The 14,889-nt window shown below is 36.6% G+C and overlaps 1 protein-coding gene across 15 annotated transcripts in view; it reads left to right on the top strand.

Moving 5' to 3' along the window:
* The window catches only part of BMPR1B (bone morphogenetic protein receptor type 1B), a 356,154-nt gene extending 344,112 nt beyond the window's left edge, over window positions 1-12,042 (top strand). For all 15 annotated transcript variants that reach the window (XM_011356271.2, XM_011356268.2, XM_011356262.2 and 12 more), the window contains 3 exons: window positions 2,443-2,618; window positions 6,516-6,646; window positions 8,164-12,042. In XM_011356271.2, the coding sequence (XP_011354573.1) occupies window positions 2,443-2,618; window positions 6,516-6,646; window positions 8,164-8,289 (433 nt within the window). In that variant the 3' untranslated portion in view covers window positions 8,290-12,042. The remainder of the gene's footprint in view (window positions 1-2,442; window positions 2,619-6,515; window positions 6,647-8,163) is intronic.
* The last annotated feature ends 2,847 nt before the right edge of the window (window positions 12,043-14,889 follow it).

Below are 14,889 nucleotides of genomic sequence, written 5' to 3'. Positions count from 1 at the left end.
CTTACAATCTGAGGTTCGAAGACAGATACGTAATCGGATACTACCAGATGAGGACGTTTATTCAGATACAGTGAGGGAAAACTCCTTGGGTGGGGAGAGCAAGGTGGAGGAGAGGTAGTAGTGCTGAGTATTCGTGACTTATGTTAAGGGGCTCTTTTTTGAGATTCAATGCACCAAACAACAACAACAACAACAACAACAAAAACTTGATTGTATTTTATTCAGTGTTTGAGAGAATGAGAGTTTAGGGATAAACTATATATAGTCTGGCCTTTATAAATCTTAAATTGATTCTATCATTAGGTAACAATTACCTTTCAGTTTTCCCATAGATGTTTCAATGTCACACATTCCATTAGCTCTTCCTGACCCCCAAAATCCAGATGAAACATTAAGGAGCTAAGAGTAATAATGCAAAGGAAATGTCTAAAATCTTTGTCGACTGTGGTCAGAGTATATCTCTTATCTAACAGCACTCCTGTCAGGACCATGCTGAGCCTGTTCTTGGTTTCATTTCCCAGTACATATTCTGAAATATCATTTAGGCCCTTTACCAGCTTCTTGCTATCTGCAAACCCCCTACTTGGGGCCACCACTGTCTTTCTCTAATGATTCAAAATTATAAATTAAAATGCGCATGTAACACATTAATGAAATACCTACTGTGTGCACAGGAGAGGTGTTTTCAGTTGGTAGAAGAGGAGGAGAGAACTTTATCATTGAAGGTGGAGTGTTTGCAAAATCTGATATTTTTTCCAATTTATAATTAAGCCCCTTTTCAACTCACTTTCCTTCCTTACCATTTACAATTTTGGTACATAAATGACATTTTCCTGTTAAACCGTGTGGGTAAATATTAAGAATTCATGTTTTAACCTCTTTTCCTAGTCAGGAAAGAGTCCAGAACACTTAGACTTACATTTACTGATAGTAAGGAATACCAGTTGTTGAGCTTTTTTTTTTTTTCTTTTTTTCATTTAAAAAAATTTACATGTCTACTTTTATTTTAGGAAAAGAGGCTCCTTCAGAGTCGTAGCTCCTAGGAGATCATAAGAGACCTAATGAACACACTGGTGACAAGTCTGCTGCAATTAGATTAAAGATTTTAGCTGGAAGTGAGTTTAAAAAGGTTCTTAAAAAGAAGCTTTGTGTTTGTAAGTTTTAGTCAATGTAAATACTTTGAAATATACAGAGGGATATCTGCCACCCTTCAAGTTTTTCCAAATGATACTACATATTTTATGTTTTAGAAGATAGAGATTGAGGCAGTAAGTTCAAATCCAGAGGGTTTTTTTCCAAAAACCACTAGTATTTTAGTAAATTTAGTATTGTCTGTAACTCAGCATGATAAAGGCGATAGTCGAAACACCTCTTTTCAATATTGAGGAGAAAAAACATGTACGTACTCGAGAGTCAATGAGTGTGACAAAAAGAAAAAAAATGCTTTCTTGGGGATCAGGAGATAGGAAAGTTTATCCAAGATTTTCCACAAACTTCAGTTTAATAACAGAGTTTTTGTACCTTTTCTGTTTTATGGTTACTTCATCTATCAAAGCTGGAATTTATTGCTCTTCTTAGTGTCACTAGTTTCTATGCAGGTGCTCCTTGTTTAACCTGTTATGTGCTTAGTTCTGTGCTGGCAGTGATTTTACACCTCTCATCTTATTTAATCATCAACCTATTAAGCAATAGTAGTTCAACCACTTTGAAACATGGTCTCATAACTTCATCTCCAGCTTAGTGCATTGAGGCAGTGGTTCTCAAGTGCCAGTCTGTAGTTTGGTGACCATCCAGCATGAATTTCCTCCAAGTCCAGGGGAACTAATAACAACGGAACATGTTGTGAAATTTTCATAAAACTAAAGATATTAAATTATTTTTCCTCCTTTTATTAAAATATATCTTATTTGATTCATGAAATGATAGTGATAATAGAAAGCTTTTTATATAAGTCCCTGCTTATCAAAGTAAAAGGTTTGCAAATCTTTGCTGGACCTCTTCTCCCTGCTTCTCATTTTTTATGTGTTTGTAGATCTAAAAGCCTCACAACACTTAGGTTAAAAAAATACTGTCTCAAACAGTCTAAATTGGTATGTGCACACGCCAATTTTAAGAGCAAAGCCATTAAAAGAAGAGAAGGAAGATACTTTTTAGACATTTAATAAGTAGATATTTAGAAATTATTTTGAGTTTGTACTTGATCTAGTGGTAATACAGTCTTATATTTTGCAGCTTTGTTCTTATTTAATGTCATCTTCATTGGGATTTTACCTATGAATATTTAATATAACTTTTGGCAAGACATGTTTTTCAAGGAAATGCTATTCCCTGAAGGGATATATCCTCCCTGACCTTTTACTAAAGCCTTGGTTCAGGACTCACCTTGATTTATTTGTTGGTCCTCTTTAATGCTGATAGCCTTCTGCTTTACTTTTTCCTTAGTGATACAAATGAAGTTGACATACCACCCAACACTAGAGTTGGCACCAAACGCTATATGCCTCCGGAAGTGTTGGACGAGAGCTTGAATAGAAATCACTTTCAGTCTTACATCATGGCCGACATGTACAGTTTTGGACTCATCCTTTGGGAGGTTGCTAGGAGATGTGTATCAGGAGGTAAGTAACAGTGATACTGTTGGAGCTATTACAGATTCTTTGTTTCTGACTGGAAGTCAAAGTTATCATTTTTTCCACAAAAAACAGATTTTATTTTTCTCTTTATTTCTGTTTATGCAGTCACAATTCTCCCAGGAAATGATATTTCACATCTTAGAATTATCTTTGACTGCCTCCTTCCTCCACCTACTACTGCGAAATCTCTTGTAGAAACATTGTCAACTTCCTCTGCCTTTTCAAAGATCAACACCTTCTACTATATGTGTTGTCTCGTTTCTCTCTTAAGCTCTTCCTCCAGCAGTTGCTCCATCAAGTCACCTTCCTTCCTTGCCGCTTCCAGCTTCTTCTTACCAACCTTCTGAGCCTCATCCCCAACTCCAATGCCTCATTTCCTGTGTCTTCCTTTGTGCAGATGAAGTCAGAGATATAAGTGTGGGGTGGGATACCCATTCTTTAATCGCCCTACTTGTTGACTTTATATGAAACTTCCTCATAAAGCAGTTTGAAAATATCAGTTTACCTCAAAAGGAAATTAAAACATAAATGATATATTGGTTATGATAATTTTTCTACAAACATAAGGATTTCCTAGTAAAACTAACTGAATAAGAAGACATTCTTAAATATCCTGAGGTGTTATGGCTTGTAGTATTTTGCTTACTGCTACTTAATATGTCTTTGAGTAGGCTCCACCATCTGTGGAGTGGAGTCTTAGACTCTTTAGTATCAAGTACTGTGTTTATGGTTCTACTCATGGTTGTGCTTGTGAAGAAACCTTGATGCTTCTGCTGTTCCTCAAGTTAAACTCGCCTACTTGAAAGCTCAAGCTTGCCCAAGATTCTGAAAGTGTAGCCTGTACTTAACTAGTATTGGTATTTATTCTTCGACAAATTACTAAACTTTTCTTTGTGTCAATTTTCTCATCTTAAGAAGGAGGCAAATTATTATATCAACCTCAGACAGTTGTGAGTTTTCAATGATTGTAAAGAGAATTCTAACTTCCTGGTCTATAGAGTACACTCAGTACACGTTAGCTGCTACTTAAAATTTTCATTTTGGTTGGTAGAAACTTAACTTATTTAAACATAAGGAGAAACAGTTAATAACTAGGCATTCACACTTTTGTAGAAAGATCATCTTCAGTGATGTTATGCCTTCTAATCACTCTGGGAATTCTGAGCCTGTCATAAGCTTAATTTAAAATAGAACGCATTCTCTCTGAAGTGATAGAACTCTTTGTCCAAAAGGAAAGTTAATGTAGGAAACTTTTCCTAACCAGATATTGAATAAATCTCCCATCACAATTATGAAAAAGAAAAGAAGTAACCAAGATATAAATTAATATAATTTATATTAACTAACTGCCTATGCCTTGAATTTATTTTTTTAAAGAGCTGATGAGCTTATTTTTTACTAATATGTTTATACTTATTTGAGATAGGTTTATAGGAGTAGTAGAGTATAAGATAACTTTTCTAATTATGTTCTCCTGAACATCTAAAGCAAATAGGGCCACAAGACTCCTGTATTTGAAAGCCTGGGGGCTGGAATATAGGAGAAATGATTCTCAGCATAAAAACAAGGGAAGTATTTCTTGATTTGCTAGGGATGTCTTTGCCTCTGGAGATTTGAGAGGAAGGAATCTCTCAAATGGAAGGAAATTTTAATATAGATAATACATGTAATTATGCTCTGCAGTCTCAACAGGGGACAGAAAACGTGGTGAGTTGGAATGGTCTGAAAAAACTTTTGAAACTTCTGGTCCTTTATGGTTACATATGCGTTTGAGTTTACTTTTTAAATGGCATGATACAGACTCCAGATTTTGTCAGAGTAAATCCCTAGTGAATTTAATGATGCATTAGGTAATCTGCTAGACTGGTGGCACTAAACTGTTCCCTTGTCTCTGTATGAGATTTTCATGTATTTGTCAGAGATGTGAGTCCCAGCTCTATCACCTACCAACTCTATGGCCTTGGGCTAGTAACTTAATCCCTCAAAACCAAGTTTCCCCATCTATACAGTGTGGATAATAATGCTGTCTCATAAACGTGCTTGTAAAAATTTAATGTTATATAAATGTTGAATTACTATGTTCTACACCTGAAACTAATAAAATATTGTATGTCAACTATACTTTAATAAAAATAGAAAAGATAAATAGCATACCTACCTCCAGGCTTGGTATATAATAGGCTCTCAACAAATGACTTTCTTTTCCAAAGAGGCAAAGCACACAAAATTCTATTCTTCAACTCTTTCCTTTATGAAGATGTTAGAAGTTTTGGGCTAATCTTTCTAGTTCAGGTAGTTTGGAGTGAAGTAGATGCATCCAAATGAAGGTCTTTCAAACTTTGGAAGAGAGAAAGTTTTCAGTTTTCAGGAACAATTAAATGGCAGCTAACATGGACATTTTGATAATGTAATTGCATGATAATGAGAAAGAAATAAGGCCTATAGTTCAAAGATAGACTTTGGTTAATTCATAATTTTATATTATTAGCTCTGTGCCTGTTGTAATATATACATCTACCCCAGCGTTGATGCATCAGTCCAGCCAGGCAATGACACCAGTGTTAGGCACTGAGAAAATATGAGATGAATAAGATGGACACAGTCCTTGCCCTCAAGATGTTTCTGAGCCATTGTCTTGAGAATTAGAAATGAAGTGAGCATCCCCTATGTGTTAGACCCTGTGTTTTTATTATCTCACATAGAGGTGAAACACAATGGAAGGAAATATTAATATAAATAATACATATAATTATGCTCTAGAGTCTCAGCAGGGGACAGAATATGTGGTGAGTTGGAATGGTCTGAGAAAATTTTTGAACCTTCTGATCCTTTATATATGCGTTTGAATTTACTTTTTAAATGGCATAATACAGAACTCCAGATTTTGTCAGAATAAATCCCCAGTGAATTTAATGATGCATTGGATAATCTGCCAACCTGGTGGTATCATATTGTTCAGGTTAAAAGCAGTGACATTTCTATAAAAGATGATTTAGGATAAGGGAGCAAAAGTGCTCCAGAAAGATTGTTCACAGCAGTGTACTCTGAGGACAGCCTACTTATAATTATTGTGAGGAGTTAATCAGATGGGGTACGAATGAAGCTGTAAGTAGCTTGCTTTTTTAAAGGATAAGAGGAAAAAGGTAGAAATTATATACTAGGAAAAATACTAGAATTCAGCATGATAAGTGTCATTTCCCTAAAAATGATATCAATTTGTATTTCCTAATCCTTCTTTTAACAATATCTATTTTTTCTAATAGTTATGTAGTCCATGTAGAAAGTTTGGATAAGTACAGAAAATTAAAAGAATAAAAATCAGACAGTTCTGTGCCTAAAAAATCATGGTTAATACTTTTAGGTGTGTATGATTTTCAAAATTTTAAATGTATAAAAACATAGTCTTAAGATTAAGCAGAAAAAAATGTAAATCTGACATTTTTTCAAGTAAAATACACTGCCAAATTTATTATGAAATTCATAATCTCAACTGCAATAATAGAAACAATCACATATTATGCAATATGAGTTTGGGATGTGTCTGCCAAATTCGTGTTGAGATTTAATATAGTTTTTTTTTTTTTTTAATTTGGCATACAGGAGCCTTCATAAAATAGGAAATAAATTTGAGATCTTGTTTTACTTTGTTTTTTGGAAATGAGAAAAAAGGCTTGAAGACCTATAATAATATGTTTCGATAGGCTTTCTAGTCATTTAAAAAATCAGATTAAGGGTCATTTGGACTCCTTTTTTCCACTATTTTTTTTGGTATTTTTCAGCCTGAACTTGTCTTTAGTACTGATAGAACTTTTTCGAGAACAATTTGTATGTTAGACTTTTATTTCCACTTCACAGAAAAAAATAATAAAACCATGTTTTCAGGTATAGTGGAAGAATACCAGCTTCCCTATCATGATCTAGTGCCCAGTGATCCCTCTTACGAGGACATGAGAGAGATCGTGTGCATCAAAAAGCTACGTCCCTCATTCCCCAACCGATGGAGTAGTGATGAGGTAAGGCTTGAGGTAACTACACGCTATCACCAACCTCTAAATAGACTTCTCTTTTTTGCCAAAACTCCAGATAGTCTTCTTTTTTGTTCTGATGGTGATAGGAATGGCGCCTCACTGCAATAATTTACATGGAGCTATGGTAAATTATCTGTTCCTTTTTTTCTAATTTGATGTTGCCACTTACAAAATATATTGAGTGGGTTAACATTTAGCCTGCATAGCGGATAAGATTATTTCATTTATTCGTGATGTGCTGACGTTTGCATAAATACTATTATTTCTCTCTGTATGTGTTTTAAAGCATCGTGAGTTTTCTCTATGACAAACCCACATACGATGTTCTCTCATTTTGATGAGAGAAAAGATAGCTTTCTGAAGAATCAAGTTTTCTGTATACAGAAGTGATACAAGTTGATCTAGTTGAGATGCCTAACTGTGCTGCGCATCTTTGTTAATAAGGATGGTGGGATGCTATTTGAATAAATCCACATGCAGCGAGACTCTCAGGATGTAATGGTGAAACCTAAGGTCTGCAAAGGAGCTGTTCAGATGGAGGAAATGAGTGGGGTGGGCCTGGCCTTTCCTGATTCATATCCTATTCTACATTCTGTGCATCCATCCTCTAAGCGTGTAAACTCATCCATATCTTGGAGTGCTCTGGCAGGCTGGAACATTCGGAGATGAGTCTGAAGCATCCCCAGAGGGGAAGGGAGGAAGACTCATTAAACATGTGCCAAAGCCATTGCAAACACATGGACAGAGCACTGTTTATAAACATACTTTAGTGTTAAATGCACTTAAAAATAACCTTTGGTTCCTTGATTTTGAGTCTAGTTACTGAAACGCTAAATAATACATGTTTTCCAGTGAGCCATGGAGAAAACTTTATCAGATGCTAGAGTTATATTATTTTGAGGGTGGTTATGAGCACTGGTATTATCCTGAATTCCTTCACTGAGGATTTCTAGTGAAGTGAAATTGTGCTTTTCAACATAAAGACCAATAATTGATGTACCACAGGAGAACACAGGAGAAAGTTTTAGCGAAGCTCTCACAGGTTATTAATCTTGTTAAATGTGACAGTGTGATGCTATTATTGTAGCAGACAGCTGTGATTTAGGAATAACCAATTTTTTTGAATAGTATGGAATTAGATAAAAGAGTTAAGCTTATCAAGTGTTATAAACAATCCGGGCATATGGAGTGGAATACAGACTCTCTGGGTATTTTTGTATTTATTTAATACTGACTTCAAAGACATTCTTTTACAAAAAATCAGCAAAACCACCTGCTTGCTCCCATCAGAAGGAAGACATGAAAATCTGTTTTAGTCATTTAAAATTTGCATGAAAAAAGAATTTCGACAAAATTTTATCTATGAGGTTTTAAAAGTATCTTTTAAAAATGTGTTCAAACTTTGGAAACCCAAAACTAAGTCAGATATCAAGTACCGGTCTTGCAGGTAATAAGAGTGTTTCTCTAGAATTACTCCCAGTTTTCCTTTTCCCTTCCCACAGTGTCTAAGGCAGATGGGGAAACTCATGACAGAATGCTGGGCTCACAATCCTGCGTCCAGACTGACAGCCCTGCGTGTTAAGAAAACACTTGCCAAAATGTCAGAGTCCCAGGACATTAAACTCTGATTTGAGGGGAAAAAAATAAGCGCCACTGGAGAAAGCCAGTAGATATTCTTCTGTTTGTGGGCAGAGCAAAAGATGTTCCAGAAGCATCCACAGTACAAGCCTTGAACATAGTCCTGCTTCTCAGTGGGTTCAGCCTGGCCTCTCAGGGAGCAGCCTGGACGGAGACAGAGAAATTCCCAGAAACACGGATTCATCGGGTCTGTTTGTAGGAGGGAGAAATCGCTCGGGTAACTTGTTCAAGATATGATGCATGTTGCTTTCTAAGAAAGCCCTGTATTTTAGGATTGCCATTTTTTTCCCCCCAAAAGATGCTTTAATTTTGCCAAAATAAAACAAATAATGTAGATGTTTTAAGGTTTATACTGGTATAGTGTTATAGTTTAAATAATAACAATGAAAGTTCTTCCCAGAAATTCTTCTGGAAGGCAAATTAAAATGTGTTTTTTCATTGGTAAAAATCTTGTTGCACTCTACAAACCAAAAGTCAGTCTGTGAAGTTGGAGAATACAGAATCGAACTCATCTGAAAAGCCCCCGCCCCCGCCTCCTCAGACCACTTTGGCCAGCCCTGCACTGGGGGCTGCCACAGCAATGTGAATGCACCTGGGTACAAGTACCACCTGTCTGGGCCCACCTTTTGGGATTCCTGCAGGTTAACCGTTTGCAGCTTCAGATGATGTGGAACAAATGAAGATTTTATGTGACTCTATCAGAAGTAAGTGTCAATGCTATTCTTCAGAACCACTTTGTGTTTCTGATTCTGTTAGGCATTTCTTTCATGATAAAATCCCTTCCTTCTCATTAAACATAAACAAATCTCTTTTTTATGTGCAGGGAATTGACCCATGCATACTTTTGATCTCTTAAATGAAAGGATCACTATTAAATAAAATTGTCATCAGTTGTGTTGAAGACAAGGCATTTTACAATAGAGATACTTTGCTCTTGCATTGTAAGAAGACCATGTCAGTAAGGTCGAGGGTGGGGATGCAAATGACTTGTTTCTTATATATGCAGAAAAGCCAATCACAGAAGCACACGGGAAAAAAGTATGCACACTTTATTTTGTATAAAACAAGTTTCATTTGGTTATTCTCTCCCTTTTGTGTATGAGTTAAGGGAAGGAAGCATACGTCAGGTTAATTTAACTGAATTTTAATTTAAATATAGATAAATATAACCTCCAAATGGTACAGCAGAAGAGTTAGTTGAAGCCGCAAAATATTATGGCTGCTGTGATTTATTATTCTAGAATAGATATGGGTCAAGTATATACATCTTAAGTGATAATTTCACACCTTAGGAATGCTGGCTCAATTTATTTTATTTTATTCTCAAGATGTTAAATTCACTTTTTTATTTATTATCTTCGTATACTCTGTGGCACTTGTGTAAAACATCTCCTCACCTACTCAATTCTACGAGGTTTTAACTTTTGAGCAACATATATCAAACCATTGACAGGGCCGATATTTCTTGCAACAGGAAAATAAAGTTTAAAATTGTACACGTCCCTCTCACCTTTATGCATTTACATTTCCTTACTATGGTTTTCTTTTGCTTCTTAGAAATTCTGTAGTGTTTAGTAAAGAATTGGGAAGTGCTTACCCTTGCCTTTTTTAAAAAATGATGTTCCTTCCAGTATACTCCAGGGGGCAGTGTTTTATAACACATTTCCACCACTTGGTGACCGAAGGATGGACGTTTTTGAAAATTTGACAGCTGCATGAAAAATGAGAAAATATTTCCCTCACCTCTGAAGTAGGCTTGCAGCTGGTGACTTGTTCATTCAGAAAACATCCTAGAGCAGAGAGTGGTTGTGAGCTGTGCTTATAGTTTGGGAAAATCATCAGGAGAAACACAGTATTCTACATTCAGCATTCATGTCCCAGTGCTTCATAGCCACATTTTGTTTGTAACAAAGAAAGAAGATTTTCTCAATTCTTGAATATGAATAAAATTTCTGTTTTTTCAAAGATGAAAAACAGTTGGTTCCAAATATAACTCTAATTAGAATGCTGCTTTTGATGGTATTAAAATAACCTGAATAGCAATGTAAAGGTTCCTTTCTCTTGTGTCAGATTGTATTCTTTGTGATAGCTTAGAAAGAATATGTGGCAAGAACTAAGGGTGATGATCATCTGAGCCGGGGAGAGAAACTTCATTGCCTCTAATCAGATCATCTACAAACAAATAAGTAAACATTTATGCTGGTTAGTGGGGACATGTTTTTGTTTCTTGACTTTCCCTAAATTTAAAAGAGGTCGGACATATCACTTAGATAAAAACGTGTGTTCCTTTTGGCAAGTTTTATACATGGATAACTTCAGATCAGAACATTTTTGGGGGAGATGATGATTTTAAAGTAAACTAGATTTCTAGGGAAGTATTGGTTCCAGTGAAGAATGGCAGGAAATTTCTTCTATGTTATTTGTTTAGTTGCTTTGGAAAAACCAATAGCTTACTTTCTAATACTCAACCAGATGTACTCACTATGAACATTTAAAAATTATTCCTGAGATACTTCAAGAGACCCATTTAGTTTTTATAGTCTTTCAATGTGACAAGAATTTATTTATAAATAGATTTTTCTGTCTTACCAAAATCCGTTTTACTTAGGGAATACTAAATTGTTCTGAAAGAGACTACCTACTCACTTTCAAATAATCCTTTTTTGTTGTTATTTTTAAAGTCCTAGTAGCTCAGAAATGAATTTTGTTTTATTTTTGTTTGTTTGTTTTGTCTTTCGATAGAACCTGGAAATTAGTAATGTAGTTGAATTCTTACTATCAGAACTATTTCAAAGACTAAGATTTTCTTCTAGTCGCTACTCATCCCCTGCCCCAAGGAATCCTAAAATATTAGTTGGTAGCTAATATAAGTTTTATATGCTAAGATGTTCAGGTTTATAGTTTATGTGTATATATATTATATAAATATATATGTATATATAAATATTATGTTCAGTTTGGAGTCTGGCACAACTCCATTTTGTGGATTAGAGAGTAAAATATTATGGATGATAAAGTACTAAATGAAACATAATATTTATTTATGAAAGTGTGTAGATCGTTAAATCACAGATGACAGTGCTTGAACGTTGTGTGCGCGGAGACAGGCCTTTGACCTCCTGGAAAGCATCGCTCAAAAGTCATTAGTGACCATTCTTTTTATTCTCAGAACATAAAGCTTCTTAGAAAACATGCTCAGATTTTATTTACAGGGCATTCTTTGTTTCAATTGTTGTGTAATCAGGTATACAAGTACTGAATACAAACCGAATTTCATGTTCCTAGAGTCATGCATATTCATTAGAAGTTACATTGTTTTATGTTGTTGGTCTGTTCTGGTTCTTCTTTGTAGGTGGAAAGGCATTGAAAGAAGTACAGTTTTTAAACTTGAATAGTTTTATAGTTAAATCTCCTTAGAAAATTCAGTCACATAGTGGAAATGAGAGAAATGGCATCAGAAGTGATTTAGTTTAGCAATTATGATTCCTCTTCTAAAACAAAACAAAACAAAACAAAAATGCCATATTTTTTGGAGAAGAGTTGGCGATATATAAAGGGTTTTGTTGTCTTTTTCAAAAGAAGACTCATTTGTGTTCTTTTGGGGAACCAGTGCCTTATTGAATTTGTATATACTGTAATTATTCAGTACTAGGGAACAAACAATTGTATTTGTTACAAATTGTATATGGCTTTGTTTGAACATTCCCCCAAATAAAATGGTTTCATTCTCCCCTTGGAAAGAACATGTCTGTTATCTTGTAGTTGTGCCTTTTTTTGCTCTTTGAAAATATCACATTGTAATACCATGAAGAAGAGTGATGCAGGTAAGTTTGTACATTTGCTGGCAGGGGAATAAGAGAAATGGTCTGATGGCATCTGTTTTCTCTGTAATTAGGAGGTACACTCATCTGTTGAGAGTGAGAGAAAAGGTAGAGAAGTCAGTGGTTTATGAAAAGTGAGAAGGTTTAAAATTGTACTTTGGAAAATGACAGCCTGATGATCATGGCCAACACTGAGGGCAGAGTTGAGGTTGATGATAACTGTGTGGTTTAGCGGCCAACGGTCTGGCCTCTGATCACCAGACAGCTTAAGTGACAGTAGATATCTTTTGAGTTCTCGAAGACTCAGTTTATTCCCCTTAAAGATGAGAATAACACTCGTATCTACTGCAAGGAGTGGTTTCGAAGATGAAATGAAATATGCATGCACTAACGTGAGGTAAAGAACCGTTACTAAACATTAGCTATTATTACAAATTTATAATGCCCCTTTTCCATGTAGTTTTATCATTTTATTTTTCTATCAGCAACCCAAGTGTAGGCACGGAGACTACAACAATTGGATTCATTTAGGGTTGGGGTTTATCAGGCATATAGAGCAATGGGTCATGGAAAGTAATGATTATTATCATCAAGGAGATGGCTGGCATGGTCCAGAGTAGGGAAGAGTTTAAAGAGGAAGCAGCCGATGGGTCCAAAACAGTGAACCCTGATGGGGTTGAGTTAATGCACTTCCTGAGAAAGGGACTGTGGTCAGAGTGAAGACTAAAAGAGGGAGCAGGGAGAGTAAGTACAAGACTAAGGGTGTGATCACTGGTGTGGGAAGGTTTAATTAGTGGACAAGATTACTGGTAATAAAAGCGGAACCTAAAAGCCAGGACTTGCGTCTGTCTTTATGGATTTTGAGTCTCCCCAGCATGATGGCAGTCTAGGGAGAGGAAGATTGCGAGGCAAAATTCAGCAGGGCCACAGGAGAATGGGTGGGCAGTCAGTGAGGGGCAGAGGGTAGAGATGGAGGCTGGTAGGGCCTGATGGGCTGAAGTGCAAAGGAGTGGGTTTCTGTGCCAGAGCAATGATCTGGAAGCAGCAGAACAGTATGAGATATACGTGATCCTTCCTCCCAACTGTGAGGTGGAAGAATGGCTGTGGAAGAATGGAGGCTATTGTTGTTGTCCTTGAAACAGTGTCCCTAGGGAGGAGGAAACCTCTGCAAAGGGAGAGGGAAGGTGTTAGGTCATTTTTCCATGGGTTGTGAATCCTGGTGGGCAGGCAGGGTGGAAGTTTGGTTTTGAGGGGATCCATTGGAGACTGAATCAGGAGAGAGGAAACCCAGAATTGTTTGGATGTGGAGGGTATGGGAAGGCTTGCATCTTAGACTCAAAAGTTTTTGTGTGATTGGCTGTGCTTAGGCAGCTGCACTTAAGACAAGAGAATTCATCCCAGCATTGGGATTCAGATCACGTTGGCTCGCATCCCATGGTTTTCACTTTCTCATTTCTGTGGATGTACATAATCTGAGCTCCGATCTTTTCCCCTGTAAATTGGGATAAAAATATCCACCTCACAGGGCTCTTATTAGGAACAAATGAGATGAGTATGTGAAGTATGTGAAGGCCTCATGCCAGGCACATAGCAAGTCCTCATAGATGTTACTTTTCCTTCCTGACATTAGTTTTATAGGATATAAAACTAGCACTATTTCAAACAAGCCAGAGTTGCTGTGGGTACACCTCTCCCACTCTATTTACACCCGACTTCTCTACGCTGTGGGCTTTCACAGGACTCAAAGGCTGATATGCAGTAATTCCGGCTGCGGAGAACCAGTTCTTCTGTTGGTGTTGGTCATTATGTAAATTGCAAGCTTGATGGTTCCTTCTGGTCACAGCAGTGAAGTACCTCACTCTCAAAAGGGTTGTTTTTTTTTTCTGCAAAGTAATTTCTACCCTATATTCTGATATTAATTAGGCTGTAGGAACTCTGGAACTGATGAAAGTTCTTTGCCTGGTGCCCATATGCTGGCACAGAGGGACAGACAGAAGGTGGCCAAGTCTGAGAACTCTCCAGTCGCTTCAAGATGGACGGGGCTTCATTTGGGGCCCTCAATGACGTGACTGTGAAACTGTGTCCATGCTCTTCTGGGGGCAGCTTTCAGAACAGAGATCCCAGCTATTGAAGCTCCAAATTAGGGGTCATGGGTGGTATTAGGCTGAGTCTATACTACCATATGTTTTCTTTCTGAAGTACTCTTTTGTTCTTTAACTGAATTTTCATTCTTTTAGATGGCATTGAATTGTCTAATTCAGCCACAGGACCCACTTCTGCCATTTGTTCTACCCAGGTTCTAGTTTACATATTGTCACTGCTTCCTGAGCTCGGACAAGTATCTGAGTTTGTGACTCCAGCTTTGCATCACTGGTAAGTCACAGTCTCCCAGCTCTCAGGAGAGGGCAGTTTCTCGGCACTGGGTCACTTCACACTCTTTGGCTGACTAGGTAGGGATGGGGGCTGGTGGCAGACAGTTACAGTTGACCCTTAAACAATGTGAGGGTTAGGGGTATCGAACCCCCACAACTCAGAAATCCACGTATAACTTTTAACTCTCCCCAAAACTTGACTACTAACAGCCAACTGTTGACTGGAAGCCTTAGCAATAATATGAAAGTCAATTAACATAAAACTTTGTATGCTCTATGTATTATATAACATATTCTTACAATAAAGTAAGATAGAGAAAAGAAAATGCTATTAAGAAAATCATCAGGAAAATACATTTACAGTATTTATTGGAAAAAAAAAAATCCACATATAAGC

The sequence above is a fragment of the Pteropus vampyrus genome, unplaced genomic scaffold (assembly GCF_000151845.1).
Source record: "Pteropus vampyrus isolate Shadow unplaced genomic scaffold, Pvam_2.0 Scaffold25, whole genome shotgun sequence".
Lineage (NCBI taxonomy): Eukaryota > Metazoa > Chordata > Mammalia > Chiroptera > Pteropodidae > Pteropus > Pteropus vampyrus.
The sequence above is the reverse complement of the archived record's forward strand: the minus strand, read 5'-3'. Positions and strand labels throughout refer to the sequence as shown.